Source organism: Vidua chalybeata, chromosome 18 (assembly GCF_026979565.1).
Source record: "Vidua chalybeata isolate OUT-0048 chromosome 18, bVidCha1 merged haplotype, whole genome shotgun sequence".
Taxonomy (NCBI): Eukaryota; Metazoa; Chordata; class Aves; order Passeriformes; family Viduidae; genus Vidua; species Vidua chalybeata.
Window position 1 is genome coordinate 12,063,513 of NC_071547.1, and position 23,602 is coordinate 12,087,114.

At 46.8% G+C, this 23,602-nt stretch overlaps 2 protein-coding genes across 4 annotated transcripts; both read right to left on the reverse strand.

Annotated features, from left to right (window-relative positions):
• Positions 1-7,005: 7,005 nt before the first annotated feature.
• On the reverse strand, positions 7,006-9,233 carry LOC128797184 (D-dopachrome decarboxylase). The gene is made up of 3 exons (XM_053959521.1): positions 9,063-9,233; positions 8,811-8,986; positions 7,006-8,017 (listed from the first exon to the last, which is right to left on the reverse strand). Exons 1-3 carry the CDS (start codon positions 9,168-9,170, stop codon positions 7,945-7,947), a joined length of 357 nt encoding a protein of 118 aa, XP_053815496.1. The 5' UTR covers positions 9,171-9,233; the 3' UTR covers positions 7,006-7,944.
• Positions 9,234-11,248: 2,015 nt separating this feature from the next.
• Positions 11,249-19,683, reverse strand: LOC128797183 (glutathione S-transferase theta-1). Of its 3 annotated transcripts, none has more exons than XM_053959519.1 (7): positions 19,466-19,683; positions 19,306-19,362; positions 17,888-17,966; positions 16,254-16,341; positions 15,002-15,152; positions 12,683-12,859; positions 11,249-11,681 (listed from the first exon to the last, which is right to left on the reverse strand). In XM_053959519.1, exons 1-7 carry the CDS (start codon positions 19,643-19,645, stop codon positions 11,481-11,483), a joined length of 933 nt encoding a protein of 310 aa, XP_053815494.1. In that variant the 5' UTR covers positions 19,646-19,683; the 3' UTR covers positions 11,249-11,480. The 3 variants fall into 3 exon arrangements, with proteins under 3 accessions (XP_053815494.1, XP_053815493.1, XP_053815495.1); XM_053959518.1 differs by lacking the exon at positions 17,888-17,966 and adding an exon at positions 18,435-18,629 and having other exon boundaries at positions 19,466-19,654; XM_053959520.1 differs by lacking the exon at positions 17,888-17,966 and having other exon boundaries at positions 19,466-19,649.
• Between the last annotated feature and the right edge of the window lie 3,919 nt (positions 19,684-23,602).

Genomic DNA, 23,602 nt, shown 5'->3' on the forward strand with positions numbered 1-23,602 from the left:
TATGTAAGGAGAGAAGAGGAGGCTCAAAAGCAGCAAACTAGGCTTCTGGTAGCTGCAGTTAAGAGAGGGACAGAAATGAGCAAGAGACAGAGTCCCTGTGGGGAGAAAGGATACGTCTGGGGCTCGGTCTGGGCCGCCAGGAAAGGGAAAGAGAGAGAGAGAATGTTTTTACTGTAAAAAAAAAAAGGGACACATGGCAAAGAGTTGTAGAGAAAGGATGTAGGATGAACAGATGATTAAGGAAGATTAGCGGGGTCAGGGGCTCTACGTGCTGAGGACCCCAAAAGGAACAGAGCCCTTGATAAAATTAAAGCTGGGTCCTCAGCACCAAGAAGTGGAGTTCCTCGTCCAACAAGTACCCCGGGGATGTTTTACCTCCTCAGAGAAATTACAAGTAGTTGGGGCAAAAGGAGAACCTTTCAGGGCCCCTTTTATTACAGAAGTAGAAATAGAATCTGAGAACAAGTATAGAATAGGATCTTTTCTATTAATACCAGAAGCAGACTACAGCTTCTTAGGCAGAGACTTGATTATAGAATTAGACATAAATTTGGAAGTAAAAGATAAAGGGATCATAGTTAAGTTATAAGTTATGTCCCCTGACTGTGGAAGATGAGGAGAAAATTAACCCAGAAGTATGGTACACCCCTGAGACTGTGGACAAATTAGACATTGAGCCTTTTGAGGTAACTAACTTTTTGAGCTTACAGGGGTTGAAAGTTTCTAGATCCAAACTACAGTTTGCTGAGGAGAAAGTAAAATATTTAGGACATTGGATTACAAAGGGATGTAAGAAATTAGATCCTAATAGTGTGAATGGAATATTGTCCTTACAAGCCCCCAGGAGTAAGCGACAAGACAACTTTTAGGCCTTTTAGGATATTGCAGAAAATGGATTGAGAATTTTAGCAAGAAGGTAAAGTTTTTGTATCATAAACTTAGCAAGGAAGGATTGTTAAAATGGACAGAGGAGGATGAGAAAAGCCTCGAAGCTTTAAAGATTGATTTAGTTAATGCCCCCGTGTTTAGCTTACCAGACATCAAAAGACCCTTCTCTGTGTTTGTTAATGTGGATTGGGGAACTGCCTTTGGAGTGCTAACCTCCCTTAGATATAGTAATTCACAAAAATAACTCCAGGAGATAAGATGTTAGTTAAAACTTGGAAGGAATCATCTTTAACCCCTCACTGGGAGGGACCGTTTGTTGTTTTACTCACTACAGAAACGGCCATCCGGACTGCGGAACGAGGATGGACTCACGCCAGCCGAATAAAAGGGCCAGCCTACACTAGCACGTGGGAAATTACTGGAACGCCGGGGGATCTAAGGCTCAAATTGCGCAAAAAGGGACCACATGAGTGAGAAAATCTTTTTGTAAGGGTCCTGATTGTATTTGTTATCCATTTGTGTGTGTTATAGGTGTAATCTTTGTAAAGAGAACTGGTGGATTCACTGTAACTACAGATACCCACCTAGGGATATCTGTAAATGGTACTATAGGAACAGGCCCTCAGGGTGGGGATGTTGACTGGGGAAATAATTAAAGAGTCTGAGGAATGGTGGGAAAATTAAGGATGTGTGCATCTTAGCAAACCCAAAGTAGCCAACCCACAGATTTTGCAAATAATTTGCAAGCAAAGAGAGGCATACTTAGCCTGTAGGACTCTGGAGGGCCGGGCATGTGGAGCAAGGGAGGCATGGAGGAACCGCTGAAGAATACGACTGCTGCCAAGAAGATGGTACACCTCACTGCTCTGAGCAAAAGAGTAGGCGAAGGAGGCAGAGGTGTACAGAAGTGGGGACATAGGTCACCAGACCACTTTCAAAAGACCACCTTGAAACCCCAGATCCATGGCCCTCAGACCAGCCTTAAGTGGGAATGGCACTGGCAGGGTTCGACCCACCTTAAATTGGGGAATAGAAACGGAAGCAGATGGCAAGAGGTTAACCCTAGGAATCCACCAGTTGCCTGGCTCATCTATGCAGCATTCTTAATAGCTGGATGGGTGATACTACCCACAAGAGGGGAAAGTATCTACCAACCCTTTAACTGGACCTTGACCAGAACAGACAAGGGAAAAGTTATTAGGTATAATGTTACAGCTGGGGCTCCAACTTTCTTAGTCACTAATGATGAACTGGTAAATTCTTTAGACACATGGTCAAAACCTGATTCTTTAGCTACTTACTGGTGTCCTAGTTCAAATCCTGGGAAGGAGTATTGTAACTACCCTGGTGAGTACCTTTGTGGGTACTGGGGCTGTGAAACCATAGCAACTGCCTGGACTGTCACACATCCAGATCAATATCTGAGGGTCTCCTGGAACCCTGAGGGGTGCAAAATTCCACGGTATGACCTTCAAGGGGTAATAATATTTAAAGGGGATTGTACGTCCTTAAGAATACAGGTACTTGAACCCCTGAGCTCAGGATGGATGACAGGAAAAACTTGGGGGGTAAGATGTTGGGAACCGGGCAAGGATCGTGGAGGATACCTCCAAATAAGAAAGGAATCAATCAGAGAAGAGCCCCAGTCGATAGGCCCCAATTCCGCCCAAACAGGAGAAGGGATTAGAGGGGAAAATGATCCGATCCCATCAAACGGTATATCAAGTGGTATTAGCAGAAACCAATATAAAGAAAAGGTACGAGACTCCGAGAACCCTCTTTGGACACTAATGAAAGCCAGCTATCAGGCTCTAAATACTTCAAATCCAAATGCTACCAAACATTGCTGGTTATGTTATGATATAAAGCCTCCTTTTTATGAAGCAATAGGAGTGACCGATCCTGCTACGATGGACAATGAGTCTAACCCCAGACAATGCCTATGGAGCCAGAAGAGACAAAAACAGGGAATTACGTTACAACATGTTACGGGGAAAGGTAGGTGCATAGGAAACATACCTCACCATAAGGAGACCCTTTGCCAGGTAACAATGTGGCCTCAGTCACATGAAAATAGTAAGTGGCTCATTCCAGCAAACGGGACCAAATGGGTATGCTCAAGATCTGGGGTAACCCCGTGTCTCTCACTAAAAGTGTTTAATAGAACTGAAGAGTACTGTATTCAGGTGGCCATAGTCCCCCGGATTTCTTATCACACTGAGGAATTCGTGTATAACCGCTGGGAATCTGGAATGTATCACCAGAAGAGGGAACCGATTTCTGCCTTCACTATAGCCACTCTAATAACTGTAGGGGCAGTTGGGGCTGGCAGAGGAATCACTTCCCTAGTTAAACAAGGTCAAGGGTTTCAAGCTCTTAGGACAGCTGTAGATGAAGACCTGGTAAGAATAGAGAAATATATTACAGCTTTAGAAAAGTCCTTAAGGTCACTGTCTGAAGTTGCTCTGCAGAACCGCAGGGGGCTAGACCTGTTGTTCTTACAACAAGAAGGATTGTGTGCAGCTTTGGGGGAAGAGTGCTGTTTTTACGCCGATCATACTGGAGTAGTAAGAGATACAATGGCTAAGTTGAGAGAAGGATTAGAAAAACGAAGGAAGGAAAAAGAACAACAAAAAGGCTGGTATGAATCCTGGTTTGACAATTCTCCCTGGCTTACGACCCTCTTATCCACCCTAGCGGGACCCTTAGTTCTAGTTATATTGGTATTGACCTTTGGACATTGTATATTTAATAAAATGATTGAAATTGTAAAAGGGAGGCTAGAGGCAGCACATTTAATGCTTGTAAGAGAACGATATGAGCAGTTGGAAGAGAATCAGGTTGGAGAAGCTCCTATGCTAAAGAGCCAGGGAAGTAGTAAAAAGACTTGATGAACAAAATGGGGAAAACAAAAAGGGGGGATTATGATAGATCTTATGCAGTTTGTTAATCAAATCATAAGACATTAAGAGACCTATGCGGTCTGTTGGCCAGATGACAAGACATAAAGCAATGTTGTGAAACTTGCAAGTGCTATTTTCAACAATTTTATGCAATTTGGTAACCAAAGCACAAGTGCTACTTTTAACCGCAAACATTTGCAGTAGCAGCAAGCTTAACACTGACATTCCCAAAAGATTGTACAAGGTAAGTTCTAATGCGCATGAGCCAGAAGTCACCCACCGGGCGTGCCGAGGAAGACCTCTGCCTTCATCCCCTCGACCACCAGGAGGCAGAAAACGACCCCCTAGCAGCAGGAGAACACATGAGTACAAGAAGAAAGGACACGTAACCTGGAGCAAGAACTGCATGAAAGGTCTGAGTTGAAAAGGGGAAGTTGCGTGCTGTTGGTGGAGCAGGAGACTCCCTGGCTGCCCAGCGCTGTTTAGCTTACTTGCTGCTTGCTTATAAATTACTTGATTGATTTGTACCTAAATTGGGCTGTTGGTCAATTTCATCTATAGCAGTCTGAATCAGTTTCTCTGTGGAGAAATTCCTCCCAATATACAATCTAAACCTCCCCTGGCCCAGCTTAAATCTCTGATTGCATCAACACCAAAAGTACCAGGACAGCAAAGTCATGCTGGCCTTTACCTCCCCTGGGCAGTCTGGTATCTGCACTGAAATACTGGGTCCAGCTGTTTTCTCTCCTATGGAAAAGTGTCACATTCCCTTTCAGGGATCCACCACTGAAATTTGGATACCACCTCTAAGAATTAATACCAAGGATTGATCCCACTCAAAAGCTGTTAGGACAGAAAGGTGTTTCCTGTACCCTGGGCAGTCTTGTCTGACCCATCAACACTGGGACCACGAGCATTCCTTCCCAAGAAAATGTACTGTCACTGTCTTTCAGCAGCCCAACTCCAAAATGTGGAGCTGATCTTCCAAATTGATTATGTCTGGGGATTTCTCACAGAAAAATGGTGCAAGGGCAGAAAGGGTTGCCTTTTCAACCCTCCAACACCCTAACAGCTGCACAAACAATGCTGGGTAGAGCTGCTTTCCTTCACAAAGTAAGGCCCTGTCATCCTCTTTTTGCAGCCCATCTGCAAAATTTGGATTCCAGCTTCAGAAATTAAGAAGTCTAAAGACTGTTCCTACTCAATTGATGACAGGAAGGTCAGATGTTATTCTGCCCCAGGAGCTTCAGATGCAGCTTGTGTGGGGTGTGTGGATCCCCTGCCCAGGGTGCTAGAAATCAGCCCAAGGCCACTGAGTTTCCCTAAAGTTTGCCATCTGGAGATGGGAACACACTTCTGTGCCCCTGGGATTTGGGGGAAGTGAAGCCCAGCAGCACTGAGGCAGCTCCGTGCAGAAATGACTTTATTTAAAGGCGTAAGGTGGTCAGACAGCAGTGAGTGTCAAAGAGCAGATGTGCCACCTGCAGCCCCACAGAGACCTCAGCACAGCCCAAGCACATCCCAGACCAGCTGGCAAGGCCCCAGCTATGGGACAGAACCTCACGTTTAAACACTCCTGTGGCTACAACACATCACACACTGATGAAGGTAAGCTTGTGCTCAAGCACTGCACTGAATCATCACTTAGCACTGTGAGGAAGAGCCCTCTTCATCTCAAATGTACCAGTTGTGTTAATGCCCTTCTTTCCACCATGACACTCCAAGCACAGGGCTGCTGTGAGCAGCACAACATCCCACTGCTGTGTTTAGAGAGTAACTTACAAAGCTGCCACAGCCCTGCAGTACTTTCCATCAGTGGTGCCCTGCATCATCCTCAGGGCCTCACTGCTCCTCTCTAGTGTAAATACACAGAAAGATTGTCCAAAGTCCAAAGGTTTGAGGCTAGGAAATGGTTACTCAATGTTCAAAATCAGGGCATTGCCTTTCAATTTGAACATATGCCTATACAGCATTGTCAAACAACAGAAGCCACTTTGAGGAGCAGAAATATTTGTTAGCCTTAGGAGGTTGAGCCTGGGAAGTTACAACAGTAAAAAGATCAACCATAGCTGGGAGCTACTGACTCCAGATGTCAGGCAGGCTCCAGCCCATGGAACAGGGACCATCTGCATGCAGGGGAAAGGGATTTTATCATGTCATTGCTGAGCCATAGATAAGGGTGGGATATCTGATTTTCTCCAACCTGAAGAGTGAAAAACGTTTCCTGCTTCTGTTGATTGATGTCATGCCTGGGGGGGGGGGAGGTTCCAGGGGCCTAAAAAAACATTTTGCAGGTTATCCTTCTTGAGTTCCAAAATACTGTCAAACCTATTCCAACATTAGCTCATGAAGTAAACAATAGGCCATTTCCTCAGATCAACATGAACTTTCTTACATCTTCTTGCTCAAGTCTGCAATCCTGAGGAAGTTGTTCCCAGGCACAAGCCCACACTGGGAGCAGCCAAGGATGAGGAAAGCAGAGTCTGCAGAAGTCCCCAGGGTGGCCAACATGGCCCAAAACCAAGAGAGCTGGGGTCCAGGGTGGAGCAAGTTTTCTCTGAAGGAAACAAAGGCTTTGGCAAGGGTCTGTGGTTGTCACTTCAGGAGGCAGAAGGACCTCCAGGAAATGAACCATTTGCAGATCAGAATTAAAGTGAGATTATTTTCTGCATTTTGGAATATTCACCCTGCAAAGCCAGGGCTGTCCACCCCCTTCTCTGCAACACAGTACTGCTGAGTCAGTGTTCTCACTCAGGTCACCTACCTGGTTGTTGCCTGAGTTTCAACAACTTTTGATTGAAAAGATCTCCTGAGAAAGTGGAGAGACCTGGGCAGCCACAATGTCTGTCTCCAAGCACTAAGACCTACAAATCCCCAGTGCTGTGAGCCAGTAAACTGACACTTACCAAAAGAAGCTTTGCTACAGTTTATTAACTGATAAGGTGTAGCGCCCCAGCCTGATACACAGATTTGTGTTTGGTATTGTATTCCTGTCAGATTTGTCAAACATAGAAGTTATTTATGGTGTATAGGGAACAAACAACTTCTAAATGGTAATTAGAAGATACTTCAAGCCATAAACAAAACTCCATTTAGAATGATGAAGGAGCACAGAAGCCCCCTTCAGCTTTGTGTTCTCATGCAGCCCCATGTCCCAGGGATGTGCTCTCAGTTCTGCTGAGCTCCCTGACCTCCAGCTGACCAATTCACACAGTGAAAGGGAACTGATAAATTATTTTATTAGCAGCAGAAGGCAGAGGCAACATCGTACACAAAAAGTACCCTGCTTTTGTTTTAATAAAATGCCCTGTGTATTCTAGTTACAAAGTGAGGGAGTATATGGATCCTAAAAACCTAAAACACTTCTCTGCAGGTACACTGAGCCAGAAACATCAGCCACAGATCACAGTGAGGTGCTGTATCATCTCAAAACTCCTCATAATAGCAAGGAAAAGGACTCTGAACAGTGAACACCAGGAATTAAAGCTGGCAGTAGCAGAAACTTCAAAATATTTTCAGGTGGCACAGTGCAGGTCTTCAGAAGTGACTCCCTCCTCCAGACACTGCCATCAGCAGACAGACGTTAAGCCCCGGAAACCTTGTGAACAAGTAACACTTTGCAGGAGCAGTCACAGGAGGTGGCAATGGCAGAGCACAGAGCACAAGATCTGACATGAGCCTGCAATGCCTAAACTCTCCCAGTAATCACCTCTCTTTCCAGAAAGGGCTTTCAGGGGAAACTGAAAAAGAAAATAATTTGACTTCCAGGTCATCTTCGCTGGCCTGACACCCTTCTGCTGCCACAGAGAAACAGAAAAAAAAAGATTTTTTACTGCTTTTCAAACTATGAGAAAAACTAAATTAACCTCAAAACTTCTCTGGTCCTCAGTAAAGCCAAATGTTCTAAAATTAAACTTTTTACTGCTACAAGCAGCTTTGTCTAGGCCTGAGCTTGAGACAAAGACTTTGAACTATTTCAGTAAAATCAGTACAGTTGATTGCCTCAGTCTTGAGCTTTGTGTGTACAGGATGCAAAGACAAAAGTGAATCGAGCTACACAGATTTGATCACAAGAGGAAACAAGGAAACAGACAGAGCTGATCATCTCTGGGTTGCCTTCATCATGGCTTTGTTCCAGCAGCTGCTCCCAGGATCACAGGAATGTCATGACTGTCCTGTTCTTGCCGATCTGCCAGGGCTCCAGTGGGTAAAAGCGGATGACAATCCTTTCGGGTATAAAGCAAAAATGTGGACAGGAAACATTACTTTACAATTAAACATTATTGCTGCCCAGTTTGTAACATAGTAGAAAATCTGCACTAGGGTCTCACTGTCTTACACTTAGGGTGTTCATTTAACAGAAGGAAACATGAGCTGTGTATGGGTCAGGGTACAACCAGACTTCACCCACACAAACAAGAGCAGTCTGTATTTCAACACTTTAAAGGTGATACTTGTCCATTTTAGAAGGATTCGCATAGTGCATAATCTTGCCAGGGATTTATCCTGACAGCACCCAAGAGGCAGGGAAGTATTATTATCACTCTCCTTTGGGAATATGGGTAAGAGAAGCAGAGATGGACATGGCTGACCTTCAGGAACTGCCTTGTTCCAGCATTTGGCAGGGTGACACCCTGGCAGGGTGAAGCTCTACCAATTCCAGTGGGGTTTCACACCAGTTTCACCAACTGTAACTACTGATCTTCAGAGAACAGCAATGCCCAGACTGTTCAACAAGTGCATACCAGAATATGGTTTTATCTGGCTCCAAACCACATGTCTGGGATTCAGCATCCACAAGCACTTAGTGTTTGCAATGTCCTCTTGGATCTGTGTTACAACTTAGTCTCCTGGAGGACATGGGAACTGCCACTACCTCCACTGCTCTGAACATCCCCTTGGCACTTGTTTGTCGTGTTCCATGTCCGTGGACGGGCCTGTAGGCCCGGCGGGAGGACGCTCTGGTTGCCCTTGGGGTGAGCATGGTGCTCATGCGGAGCCCCGCCAGGCCGCACTCACCGATCGGGGCCGAGGCCCAGCTGCGCCGTCAGGACGTCGAAGAAGCGGGCGCTGTGCCCCTTGTTCTGCTCCGCCGTGCCCACCACGCCGATGGACGAGACCACCAGCTGGGCGCAGGGCTCGGCCGAGCCCGACAGCACCATGGGCAGCCCGCTCCGCACCGTCACGTTCACCCGCTGCCGGGACAGCCACGGTTAGCCACCGCCAGCCCCGCCGCCTCCAGCCCCGCCGCCCCGGCCCGGCCCCGCTCACCTCCGCCGGTTTGCCCAGGATGTCCGCGGCGGCGGCGCACAGGGTCTGGGCCAGCCCCGGCGGCAGCCGCTCGGCCGGCAGGCTGGTGTCCAGCTCCACGAACGGCATGGCGCTGCTGCCCCGCGGCCTGCACCGCCCGTGCCCGCGGCCCGGCCCGGCCCCCGCCCCGCCCCGGAGCCGGCGGCAGCGGAGCCGCGGCGGGGCGGGCTCAGCGCCGGGGCCGCCCGCAGCAGCGCCCTGCCGGCCCTGGCTCCGCGCCGAGCTCCGGCGGGTTCAGCCCAGCTGCGCCGGCTCGCTGCGGCACTCACCATGGGCATTGCTGGGGTGTGCGCTGGAGGCTGTGAGACCACATCCGCCACGTCTCACTAACGGCTGGGTAGAACGAGTTTTGTGACGGCCCTTACTGCCCGTGGAAAAACATTTCGGGTCACAACAGACACCTCTTTGCAGGGAGGGCTGAGCATGGCAGTGCGGTCATTTCTCTTAACAACCAAAACGACAAGAAATTAAAAAGCAAGCAGAGAGGTTTACTGCTTTATCCAACGTGTATTAATTACAAGGACTTTGAGCAATCAGGACTTTGAACTCCCAAGCTGGTAAGTGACCTCGGCTCGCTGGCTCACAGGGACGGTCTAATCTCCACATCACAGGTGTCTAAACTAGAGATCAGAGGCTCCGCGGAAGCTGAGCTACTGTCCAGTGAGGTTCCACCAGCTCTTTTACATCTAAGGGTTATGAACCAGCTATACTAAAAGGTCATCATTTAAGGCACAAAACTGTTGGGAAAATTTGCCTTGTGTAATGTGGCATCTTGGTTTTCTACAGTTCTAGACAATGTTAATGAAAACTGATGAAATTGCTCTTTTTTTTTTTTTTTTTGCTTAGGGAATTGCTTGGCCTTCACTGCTGCTAGTGAAGACAATACTGGCACAAAGAGTTATGTGCAAAAAACAGCCAGGAAGAAGGCTGGGCAAAGATTTCTAGGACAGAGTAGTATCTAGAACTGAAACCTGGGTGAAAAACACCATGAGAAAACAACAGGTTTTTTAGGACTTGCCAGCAAAAAATATCACATGGTAGAACTAGAGGGAAAAAAAAAAACAAGCAGTTATTTGATTAGTGAAAGAAGCAATTCTTGAATTCCATTACTCATTTGGTTTTAGTCTTTACAGAAAGAATTTTTTGGCAAGGATTTTTGGGTAAGGGCAACAACTACTTATGAATGGAAATATAAAGATATATATTCCACCAATTTCTGCATCCTTTACAATTTGTTATTTTCAACTGAAGATACTGGAAATAATTGGATTTGCTCAGTTTTATCTCATGAATTGTGCTGCAATACAGAAGGATTTAGTGTTTGAGCTATAACTGAGCAGAAACAAACAGCCAAGAAAAAGAGCCCAAAAGCTCCAAAACAACTCTTTGCCCTTTTATTGTGATGCTTGCGTTGCTCAATGCCACAAAATCTCTCTTATTACTTCAGCTGCACTTACTTGGTGAACTTCCATCCAAAACAGTCTCAGAAGAGCATGTCTGCTATTATTCCCTCCCTGCATTTCCTAGGAGAAATGTGCTATTACAGTATTGCCATAGAAAAAAACCAGTTTGTGTACTGTTATATTCTCTTTCACAAAAACACTGTGAATGCATTCTTTCAGGCTACTGCCTATATGATATCAACGTGGGCTTTTAGGTAGGCAGTTACTCCAAGGCTGTGGCCACCAGCTGCATGAATCTCCTCGAACAGCTGCTGCCACACGTACTTGTAGACAGAGCACCAACAGAAGCCAGGCTTTCAGAAATCCAAAGCAGCAGATAAACTGAAGAATCATAAAGATTCACTTAGATGAATACAAATTTCTCAAAGGAACTTCAAGGGAAAAAGAAGTGTTGGATGTATATGGACAACCAAGCAAGATGCCTCAAAAAAAACCTTTTTTTTTTTTTTTTCCACTTTTGTGAAGTAGTTTTGTGCTCTACTTGTCTGTGCAGACACAGGCTGGGAAGATGAGGATCAGGCACACTTTGCATTACAAATGTTAAAATTGGAAACAATGATCCTCATCCTATTCAGTCCTTTAACGTTCCTGATTTGTAAGCTGGCTTGAATTCTGTCAGGAAATACCATTCTTGTCTCTGCCATCTCTGAGAAGACTGACACTGAAATAAAACCCAGATGCATGTTAAGTGACCTGTAGGGCCTCAGCCTTCTGTATAAATTTATTGTTTTAGGTCTTAAACATTCCCCAGCTTCCACCCCCAAAGATACAAGAAAGACCTGGCCCACAGGGAAACACTCTGCAATTTCTGTATTAGAATTACAGTGCTCTTTCCAGTTACATGGAGAACTGGATGTCAGAGAAGAAGTTAAAAAGGAAAAAAAAAAGGGCAGGAAAAATGCTAAGATAGGTTAATTCATTTCAACATCTTCATCAACACAGGCGCCAGTTGCTCTTTCAGCTGTGGATCAATTTGAATATTGCTCAGTTCTTTGATATTGAGGATCATCTCATGGGCTTGGAAAAAAAGCTCTTTCCCCACAGCATCCTCCACCCGCCTGCGCCACTCCCTCAGCCTGGGTCTGTCTTCAAAGATGTCACAACCAACTCCAACAGGCTGCAGAAAGGGGAGAGAGCAACAGTGAGGCTTGGGGCAGTCACTTCTTAACTGAGACAACAGGCACTACAAGTATACTTGCAGGTAAAGGGAAAAAAAGGGAAGAGCTCATAGAGGAGCAGTAGGAAGAAGGGAAATCTCTGCTCGGTGTAGCTATCTGGGGGACACAAAAGCTAACCTGTATTTTAAAGGGCATTTACAACTCAGTTCCTGGGTGCTGGAATAGCTGTTTAGGGCAGCATAGATAACCACATTCTGTGAGTGATTTTCAGCCACGACACTGAAGATGTGGTGGGCTGGCACCCAGGGACCACTGCCCAGTTTGCAGTACAGAGTGCTGGATTATACAGCAACACAAAATGTGTTTAACTGAACCAGTGTCCTAACTAACATAATCGACCCCCTTCTGCTTTCTGCCTGTGCCACTCTCTGGAACACACTGTAGAGAAGCAGAACTGCTGTTTTTCAATCCCTTGGACACTGAACTGGGAGAAAGAAATCACTGCTGGGCTGAAGGATCCAGACCTGGTGGTCTGTCAGGGAAAAACCAGTTTGTAACAGACTTAATTTGATTGCCTCTATCTGAGGCAATTCTTTCATCTTCCAGACATGGCATGGGCAAGTATTATATTCTTGAATGATAGAAATATTCCTATATGGTTGTCTCATTTCATCAGACCTGTCTGCTATTGCTTCTCTTTATATATATATTACCTCCTTCTCTGGAGGTTAAAAATAAAAGTCATGATAAAAAATGAAGAAGAGGTTATTGCTATAGATGAGAAACAAAAGAGATCTGTTGCAGCCAGCTTTTCTTTTTTTTGATTTTCATTGCTGTTCTGAGCCCACTCCCACATTCTCCCCATTGTCTTAGGCCATTTCTGCTGAAATATGCCCTTGCTTCTCCTGCTAGTGAAGAGTTACCACGTGCTGCCCCCTCCCTGCTCGGCAGCATCTGTTTTCCTTGTCTGACACTTCCTCACCACGCTCCAGGCACTCACTTGCATCAGTTCCACAATGGCCACAAGATCTGCCAGGGAGATCTCACTCCCGATGATAAAAGCCTTGTCCTGCAGAAACCTCTCCTCAAATTGCTTCAGGGAAGTGGACAGCCCCTCCATAACCTCCTGGAGCTTCTCTGAGGGCAGTGGCTGCCCTGTGAAGAGGGGAATCAACACCTGAGGAGAGAAGGGACATAGCAGTACACATGACCATCTTCTCTGGTAGTAGTAATTGAAGTTACAGCCATGATCATCAGTGCCCTGCAATCAAGCCACAGAAGGGGATGGCAGAGCTTCCTGGGCTGTGGCAGCTCCACAGAGCTCCTGGACAGAGAGCACACCAGCAGTCCTTAGTGTGACCTGGCATAGCAGTGACCTCCAGTTAATCAGCAGCAATGTGCGGAACAAAATCAAGGATCCTCACCTCATTTTGTGCCTGGCAGCTGTTCCCTCCCACTCCACCCTGTTGGGCTACAAAAGGAAAACAGGCAACAGCTCTAGGGAAGACAAATCTCTGCCACAGTCACCCCTGCCACATCCTCTGTGTTACCAGGAGCTGCCCAGCAGCCACCCCTGCCAGCGACCCTGCTGTGGAACTGGATGCTGCAGGCAGCTGCCTGTCCCGCAGGGTGACGGAGAGGAGGGAATGGTGGTGGCTGTGGCAGGAGCATCAGAAGGACTGGAATTCATCAACACTGGCTGGAGAGACAGAAATGGCTTCCTCTGTGTGACAGCAGCCAGCGAGGCTGGAAGTGGTCAACACCGTTTATACACAAATCTTTCAGTGGCTTAAAGCATCATTCTTTAAACCACTAGAAACTTTTCTGGAGCAATCACACAAGAGCAGTCCTTGTGTCTGCACAGACTTGCTGGCACAGGGGGTAGTTGCCTTTCCACAATATTTTTCACCAGTCACAGAGGTGTATGCACCACTGGAGCCCACCCACAGTGTTTCACAGCTGTGCTGCCTTCACCTTCCACAGCTAAAGAAGTACAGTTTGTTTAGAGAATCAAAATTATAAACACAAATTTCAATCAGTGCGAGTGAACTGAATTTCTACTTACTGCTAGTATATGCAACAATTCAAGTTGGGATTGCTTAATCCAAGCCAGGATTTTGGCCAAATACATGTGGAATCCATTTCATCATAAAATTTGTGGCCAGTTCTCTTCCTAAGTGATTCCAATTATGCATGATGGGATCTTAGAGTAAAATCACTTGAAACAGCATCTTCTTCCTTTTCCTTATCTCAGGGCTGTCTAACTTCTCCCATTTTTAGCTAATATGCTTTTCTTCCATGGTAGCTTTATATGTTTCCATATTTACAGTTATTCTGAGGACCTTTTCTGCATCTGGGCTATCTAATCACCATCAGCAGCAATTAGTTGGATTTCTTTCCCTTGGAGCACCGCAGGCTTCCAGCATGCAGAGGCTGGAAGAAACTGCTTCTTGTATGAATCAGCCTCATATTTGAATTGCTCCTCTGTACTCTATAGCCAAACAATCAAATACCAATAAATTCAAGAAGATAAATGAGTCCTGATATGCTTTGTTAGGCACAAACAAGGGCAAACTTTACAGGGGAGTAGTGAAGTTACCTGTTTACTAGCAATCCTGATTTCATCTGAAATTCCACACCAGCTGTCCTTGCAGAACTATACTTGCACCTAGGTCTCTCTAGGGATAGTTGGCTGGAAGTAGGTGTCCAGTAAAATCATCTGATACTAAATGATTTTCTGGCTTAGGATGAATCAGGTAATTTTGCCTAAATGTAAATTGACCTGACTACACTGAGTAAAGAAAATCTGCCTCTCAGTGTCTCTCTGCTCTCTGTCCCTGAGCATATTTCAGAGAAGCACATAAGCGTGCTGGAAGCAGAAGACTCCTTCTGGATTTCCACCCTTAAGAAGCTGCAGGAACTTTATGAAGAATGCAAGTCTTTCTGCTTTCAGCAACAAAACAAATGTTCACCAAAGCCAAACTGCCTATGTGCACACTCTGCACAGCTGTGCAGGGAGGGGGAGGCCCTTGGAAGCAATACTAAGTCTGTTACATATTCGCTCACAAATCCAGGCAATGAAAGTCTGTTGAGTTTGAGACCTTCTGTACCAGACCAAAATGGCCAAATCTGCTTTTGCCAGATCCTGATGTTGATCAGTTTGGAACCACTCCCTCTCCAACAGCTCCTTTCAGCTAGGAATGGCCCAGGTTTGTTGTTTCATCACAGCAAACTGTCTCTGAATTGGGGCTGTTAAAACGCTCAGGACTCTCACAGGACAACATCCCTTTACTCACGTTTTTCCATTCAGTCTCCTTACCTTGATCCACATGGTCTTAGGAGCATTAGCCCGGATGTTAGCGTGGTGCCAGGAGAGGTACTCATCCACCCGGGCCCTTTTCTGGATGTCTGAGGGGTACCAGTGGTCAGGAGTGTTGTACTTTCGGCTCAGGTACAGCAGGATGGCAGTGCTGCTCACGCGTCAGCAGGAGACAAGAAAGGGGTCAGGCGGTTACGATGCAGAATGCTTCTGCCTAAGCTCCCTCTCCTGATCCTTCTCAGCTTGTTGCTTCCACTAAAAAACATCCCAATCAGGATTTCCAGTGGAGTTTAAGGACCATATAAAAGCATCTAATTCATGTTGACATCAGTGCCCTTCCATGAAAACTTTAACCTGCTGGAAAATCACAGCACTGTTCTATGGTGCTACTGGACAGTACTGGGTCAAACAAAAATAAACCTCCATGATCATCTATCAGTGATGGCAACTGCACTTGCTCCTTGCCTGTTCTGACCCATCTCTCTGAGACCTGTGATGTTTCTATGCCTGTGTACTAAATGAAACTCTCTGATGGGTTATTGCTGCCTTTTCATCAGATCTGTCTCCAGCATGCAGCTTCCACTGAAGTCAGTGGGAGTCTCAGCAAGGAAACCCTACAGAATATTTTTGTGTTTGTCCAGATGTTTATACTTTCACTAACTGGCAGAAGTCAGATGGAAAAATGTCTTAGTCATCTGCAACAATACTTAGGCTATTACTACAAAAAAAAAAAAAAAAAAGCCACAGAAAATGTGCTGACAAAATGGAAGAAAATGCAGACACCCCTGCCATGCTGATACCGCTATAGTTAAATTGTTTCAGTATTATGACATCATTAACCAGTTTCCATAATAATCTTTTAATGTAAAGCCTAAATTTTATCTGTGTAGATGCTCTCTCAGCCTTTATAACTAATTCAGATAAACAGAATTCTTTCCTAGACTAAAAGGGATTTCTTTTCCTAGGGTGAAAGGGATTTTTATAAGCTTTAAACATCTCCCAGAAATGTTTATAATCCCATTTTGAGGTAAGTGCATTCAGGGTGAGATGAAGAAGCTAAGTCAGCTGAGTTGTTTACATTCTGAAAGATAATTCAAACAGAAAATGGAAAGAGATCAAATGAGGTTATACTATTAAAAATAACCAGCATGTTCATATATTCTGTGATCCTTAATTATTCCATGGGAATGACATCTTCTGAATGCAGCACAGATTGCTGGTACCCAAGGAAGTCTATGGACTGAGTTCTTACCATTCTGCAAGGGTGAAGTCTCCGTCCTTCAGTGCTGGTACTTTCTTCAAGAGGCTGACTTTGCCTGCACCTTCACTGTTCGACGGCCCTAAGAACATGAACAGACAAGTCTGAGGTTAGAAGTGTATCTGCCAGTGCATGATAAATGAAATATCTGTGGCCAGCTGGATGATCAGTGAACTGTGTGAGGTTTTCCCAATAGGGTCATAACTCACAAGTGAAAGGTAATGAAATGGCAGTCAGCCTAAGAGCTGTCTGCAGAGGCAGCAGGCTCAGACTGGCCAAGTGGCATGGAGCAGTTTATATTTTTATATTTCTAACAGGAGTTCTCTTTCTTGACTCAGGTACCAGGATACTTGCAGAACTTACTGACAGAATGGACATTGGCTAGGGGCAGGGAAGCTCAGACACCTCAACCCTGCACTACTCCTGACTCTGTTACTCCTGGCTCTGCATGTCAACCTCCTTCTAACAGGAAAACACAGGAGGAAGACACCATTCCATAAGAGTTTAAACTCCACAGTCCCTTGGAGGAATTAACAGCTGACTATCTAATCAGGCTTTCGGTTTCCCACTGCTGGCACCAGACTTGCCAGTCTGCAGTTAAATGCCAGGGAATTGCACAACAGCCCAGGAACACCTGAGTAAGAAAAGCTGTGAGGAATTTGTTTGCTTTGCTTGTTTTAAGTTCTCCTGAGGAGACATGACAATTAAAGTGCAAATCCTGATCAAATCAGCATGACCAGCAGGAGGTCTTGTACAAAACTCCCTTTGTTCAAAAAAAGACACGAAAAAGGATCATTAACTTACAGTGACCTCCATCTCTAAGAACTATTTGTACCCATTGAGGAAGCAGTAGCAGAGGCTACATTACTGGACAAATGTGCAGTAGGAAACAGTCTCTGGGAAATAAAACCAGCCTCTGGACAAACAAATTCATTTGCAGCTGGTTTGGGAAGGGCTGGGAGAAGGCAGGTTGCTGCATTACAATTACAGACTGCTTTCCCTTATATCCATTTCACATAATGAGTTAAATCAAGCAGAGAATACATTACCACTTGGTCTCCTTTCCAGCTGACTAGCCTCTACCTTGTTTCTTCTTTGAGAAGATGGGTTTTTTTTTTAATTCCAGTGTAAGTAGCTTCATCAGAGATTAAGCGATTTGAAGGGATTCAAACCCACATTTTCCCTTTCATTAGGAAAAGTCTCCGTCTGCCTGCTGTGAATATGGCTTCCAGCTTAGCTGGGTAAGAGGTTCCAACTGCTCAGCAGAACCAGGCAACACTGTCCAGAGAGGTAGGAAACCCTAGGTAGGGCTTCTCAAAAATAATAGCCTGACAGAAAGTGCAAGTTAAGCCTAAAAACTGAGAAAATTGAGTATAAAAATAAAAATGTCCAAAAGTGGGCAAAGTACAAGATGTGTCACCCCATGATTTGTATCACAGAAACAGCGATGCAAATGTTTGTAAATCTACTGTCATGCAAGGAATTGCTCAGGGAAGGTGCTTTGTTTTGTGATTTTAGAATGGCCCCAAAGGCCAGTTGTCACCACACACCCAGCCCTGGTGAGATCTCTAGTGTTCACCTGGTCTTTGGAAAAATGCAGTAGAAAGTTGCCAGTCAGTGATGCTTACAGCTAACGAGCAATCCCTCGTCAGACCCAGCTGTTTGGTTGTCCTGCTGTCTGTGTTTATAATCCAGGGCAGCAGGGAACTAAGAAACAAGGATACGAGATGTAAGCAGTGGGTGAGGGCAGCTTGAATCAGATGTCAGAGTGCTTTCATCATACAGCAATTCTAGCAGGAATACTGAGCATATTTGTTCCCTGATGGAGCTAACATGTCATTACAGCAGGCTGGACAGTAGGTCATTGTCTGTGACACAGCCAGCACCACAGCCTGGGGAGGAAATCAGTTACTTTGGTTTGTAGATAGACATAAAAGACCTGTGCTGAGACTCTGACTGAGCTGTGAACTGGTAAATGCCTTGGTGTGAGCACTAACTCCAGGCTGCTTCATTGGGACCCACTGATTATTGTATGAAAATAGAGACCAATATTTGTATTTGCAGTTTAGCAGAACTTAAGCTTGTGCCTCTCTTCCAGCCAGCAGAGCCAGCCTTTTTGTTTAGTGGTGTTGGGTGGTCCATCTTCATCATTCCTGTGATGTTGGCTTGACTTACAGTTCTGTTTGACATCAGTTGTATCTGGGGTAGTTGGTTCTTGATCACTCCCAAGGATGGTTGGAGGTACAGATATATAGATAGATACAGGTACACACACGGTGTGTATTGTTGGGCTTTGAGGTGTAACTTCAACAAGCAGAGTATCCACAGTCAAAAAGCAGGGCAGGCTGCACACATGAGGAAATCTTAAGCCTAAGTCATAGTGCAGAGAAGGAGGTTTATTGGTGGGTGAAAAGAGCACTGGAGAAGATTTTATGGAAATAGAAGGGGAGAAATCCCATTCTATTTGCCAATCACATCTATTTGCCTAATCATCTAATCCTCAATCAAGGGTTCCAAAGTAATGTGCTTTGCCTTAGGCACAAAAGTAACAATTTACATGAAACACAACATTTAAATGGGCAACAGTCATACAGTTGGAGGAGCCTGAACAGGGGTGCCGCAAAGTACAGCATTCCCAGAGCACTCCTCGGCTGTCAGTGTGACTAATTTGCTAGAAATGGCTAGAGGAACATTCCTTGGAGAGCCACAAAAATAGATGCAGCAGAGCTACGAGACTGCTCTGGGAACTGGAGCCGCACGGTCGAACCACGGCGTTCAACGCCCCTGGGCAGCGCAGGCATTCAGCATCACCCGGGGGACCCGGGGAGCTCGTCCTTCCCTCTCAGCGGGCAGAAGGACGCGCTGCAGCTCCAGTGCCGGGAGGGGAAGGGGTTCCCCCGGGGTCCGTGGGAGCGAACCTCCGCCAGGTCCAGGGCCGCAGCGGCGGGCTCAGCCCGGCCCCGGCCCGGGGATCGCCTTACAGCCGAGCGCTCGCGGGGCCGCCGCCCGCCTGTGGGGACCCTCCCGTCCCCTGCCCTGCCCTCACCTGCGCGGGGCTGCTCCGCGCCGCTCCCCGCCGCCGGCTTCTTCCCCAGCACCGAGTCTGCCAAGAGCCAAGAGAGCGGCTGAGCCCGCGCCCCGCCGGGCCGCGCCCGCCCCGGCCCCGCCGCCTCGGGGCAGCGCGGCGGCGGCCGCGCCCGTCCCACCTTTGAACAGCTCCACGTGCTTGAACTCGAAGGGGATGTTGTTGCTCCGGGCGAAGATGTAGATGGAGCGGCAGGGCTGCGAGAGCAGGTCCAGGTACAGCTCCAGCCCCATCCCGACCCGGCCCGCCCTGCGGGGAGCTGCCGCGGCTCTGCCGCCGACCGCCCGGAGCCGCCCTGCATGGGCCGGCGGGGGCCGAGCCGCGCCGGGCGGGAGGTGCCCTCCGTCCCTCCCTCCTTCCCTCCCCCGGGCCGCGCCGGCGGCCGTGCGGGGCGGGAGCGGAGCGAGCGGGGTCTGTGCCGTGGGGGCACCGCGGGAAAGCCGCTCTCCTCCGTGGCCAGGACTGGAGAGTGCCGGAGGACCCCAGGAGAGCCCACCTCAGCCGGGGCAGGGAGGCACGGCCGGAGATGGGACAGGGGTTACAGAGTTCCCATTCCCACAGCGTCAGGCGGCCCTGGCCCTCTGTGGCTGGCATCGTGTTCATTCATTTTCCTTCAGGAAGGGAAGGTAATGTGAGCAGTGACACGAGTAGCGGTCAATTACCAGCCTCAAAAGAGAGGTTGGTACTAAGCAGTAAGAGAGAGGGGGCTGTGGCTCCCCTCCACAGCTTTGCTGGCACTGCAGGGTCTCTCACCCACGGCATCCCACTACGACTTTCACAAGGTAAATGCTGAGTTTTGTAACACAGTTCTGCAGGGCTGTGCCTCGCTGCAGACAGGGCCTTTATACAGTGTCCTCTAAGCCAGTGTTAATCACACGCTGCCAGATCTCAGTAGGGCTTTCCGTTCAGAACATAATTCTTTTGTCACATAGTCTCTGCTGCAAGGTGACATCTGAATGGCAGTGAAGTGTGGAGGACTTCTCTGTGGACATTACATCTGCATACTCACTCTAAGTGACTTTCCTCTCCCTGGTGTTTGTCACTGGCACTGAGCCCAGAGCGTTTCACAGCTGTGTGATTTGGGAAGGTGACGTGCTGGCTGAGCACAGGGACCTCTGGGACCTGTGAGATAGAGCAGCTCAACCACTCAGGCAAAGTCACCCCCAATAAAACCCACCTCAGCTGTGCTGACACCTTGCTATCAGTGTTGTGCCACAGAGCTTGTATGTCACACACAAATCTTTGGAAAGAGCCATAGGAATCTCAGGGAGAGGGAACTGGAGTTGCTCTTTTTACTGTGAAAAGGTTTGGATAGTGATCTGGGAGCTTGCGGACTAGACAAATTACAAACTGGAACATTTCCAGGGGTTTAGAACTTTCCGATTTAGAAGAGCACTGTAAGAATTTTTCAGTTTCTCAGCCAGAACAGGGAGAGGGGCTGTGCACCCCCTTCACTTCCCCTGCAGCACAGTTCAGCATCTTGAGCACCTGCACCCAGCACTGATATGCTGGAGAGATCACGGCTCACAGAGTCTTGTGGCAGCTGCTTGAGTTCAAACACCTTCAGTGCAAAGGAATCTGAAATGTTAAAGGAGTGGGGAAAAGGAGCATGAAAGTGGCTCTGCACAGGTAAATAGTCAGAGAACTCTTTGTGCTTCAAAGTGCTCCCATGCCCATACTCTGAGAAATCATTGAGAAGAGTGTTGATCTCAGCAGTGTGCAGCAATATTAGCAGTGTGGGTTCACTTTGCTCCTTTATTCATGGTTCAGTTGATCCATTAGTCCTATCTGAACTTCAAAGATCTTTTCATGTGCTTCCTGGAAATGTTCCTTCTTTAAGTTTTTCTCCAATTTGCTGACTGCACTGCACAGCCCACATAACCAAAGAGATATTTTTATCTGGTTGTGTTATAGGGCATTTGATTGATTATTCCTGGCTCCAGGCTAGTGCTTCTAGCACTGTATTTTCATTTGACTCCATCATCTCAAAGACCGTTTTTCCTGTCCTTATTTTCTCTGTCAGCATTTTGGAAACAGGAACAAGACAGAAAAAAATGCATTAACTTTTGCAGTTTATTTCTTAATCATTTAGAAGAAGTCTCAGGATGTCTTTCTGTTTTTTAAACATTCCTCCTATTTTGTATGTTACAGCTTCATTTTCTTCCAAAATCACAGGTTCTCACTTATTTCCAAATAGCTCTGGCAGGAATTGAGAAAGTTGAATTGTTTAAGCTGACACGTTAAGCTGAGAGTGGAGGTGTAATCCCTCTCCCTTTTCAGGGTGAAAGGGGAGTAGACACTCAACAGACCTTGTACCAAGGCAAGCAAAACTCTTGCACAACCTGTTGGGTTTTGGGAGGCAGCTCCCAGGGCTTTCAATCTAGGAACTGGAACCAGACAAGATCCAATGACACAAAGCAACAAAATACAGAGGTGGAGGAATAGCAAAAGGCAAAGTACAAGGATGAGCAGCCTTATCTCCACGATTTAGAGCAAAGAACAAGGCAGATTTATCTGTTTTACAACTCTGTGGCCATCCAAGGTGTTACTCTAGGGAGGTGCTTTGTCCTGTGGGAATGGAAGGGCTCAAAATGCCACTGGTCACTGCAAACATACCAGGCAGAAAGTATGGGAAAAACAATTTAAAATCCCTTCCTGTCATCATGGCCAGGCTGGAGTGAGGCAAGTGTACTTATCCTTTGTGAAACAGCAGTGGAGCAGCAGCAGAGGGCCAGCTCTGAACACAGCTCCAGCTTGGTTTTGAGGGCAGCCGTCCTTGCAGGAGTGCACGACGGGTGACATTTAAGGAACTTGTGCCTCATTCCAACAAGCAGAAAATTGGCTCAAGACTTTTATGTGGAGCTTTTGTGCTACAAGTATAGTAAATAAAAAAAAGTTTAAAAAAGACACTGTATTTGCAATGGTTTGCATGCAGAGCAGCCCTGTCTGGAGATTCTGCAGGGAGATGTGTGTCACAAAAGACTCTGCTCTTAAGTCCATTTTGAGATCTGTCAAGATTAGCACCCTACATAATAGACTCTTGGTTTTGATTGTTTCCCTGCTCTGCTTATACTTGAACAGAATGTGTGGGAAATATTTATGATGCTGGTAGAAGTTTGCTCTCTCCAAGAAAGGGAAAAGTTGAAAGTCAGGGAAGGTAGAAAGGTGCCAACAGCAGAGTGCAGCGAGGCTGGGCAGCCTCGGTAAGGCAGCAAAGGCACCTCTTTAACTGCAGGGGTGCAGAGCAGCCCAGCTGGGAGTGTGGTAAAGCTGCAGTTAGAGGAAGGAAGTGGTACAACATAAACACCTCCTGGGGCTCAGCACTGTGGCAGCTGCAGCAGGACAGGTCGTCAGGCATTGCTGCCCAGGCACCAGGCATGCAAACACTCCTAGGGCCAGAAGAGAGCTGCTCTCTTTGGCTTTGCTCACTGGCATGCAACAGGCCCTTCTCAACAAACCTACCAATAAAACATCAGGTAAGAAGACAAATATCCCTGCACGCATCAGCACGGAAAGGGAGAGAGTTTGAGGGCAAATGTGCCTTTTTACCACTGACATTGAGGGTTTCCTGCAGGTTGGAAGGATAGAAAGCAAAGGCACCAGCCTGCTTGGCTCCTACAGCTCAGCCTGCAGGCATGTGCAATGCAGACTGTGGTTCGTGTGGCCCTTTGAACTAAAGGGCAGGTTTACTCAGAAAACAAACAGAAAAGCCAGCTGGCTCACCCCCCAAAAACAGTAGATCCAACTGAAAGAATGTGTGAGACTTTGAGCAGCTCCATTCACCATTTCTGGGCACTGCAATAACTCGACTTGCATTCAGACTGACATCTCACACCCAGCATAGCATGGTGTAACCAGCAGCAGAGGCAAACAGACTTCCAGGTACAAACACAGCTTAACAAGGAGGGGAGAAAAACAACTCTGCAAACTGGAACCCTCCTCATGGAGGCCTGTACCTGGAAATGGGGGGTCACAGGGACAGGAGAACAGGAAAGCAGGAATGGCACAAGGGGACACAGGCTATGGTTATGAAGGGTGCTGCACAGGTGTGGAGGATGACTTAATGTCCACTTCCTTCCAAATCCTGATTACAAATCCAAACAGAGCAAAAACACCTGGCAAATGCAGCCATTGGCTTGATGGAGATTCTGAGGATACTGAAGAGCAGTGGAGCATTAACCATGTGTGGGACATGCCCCAGCTCATGTACCAAGCTCTCTGCTCACACAGGGCTGGCCAGCACAGCCCCCTGTGCTAC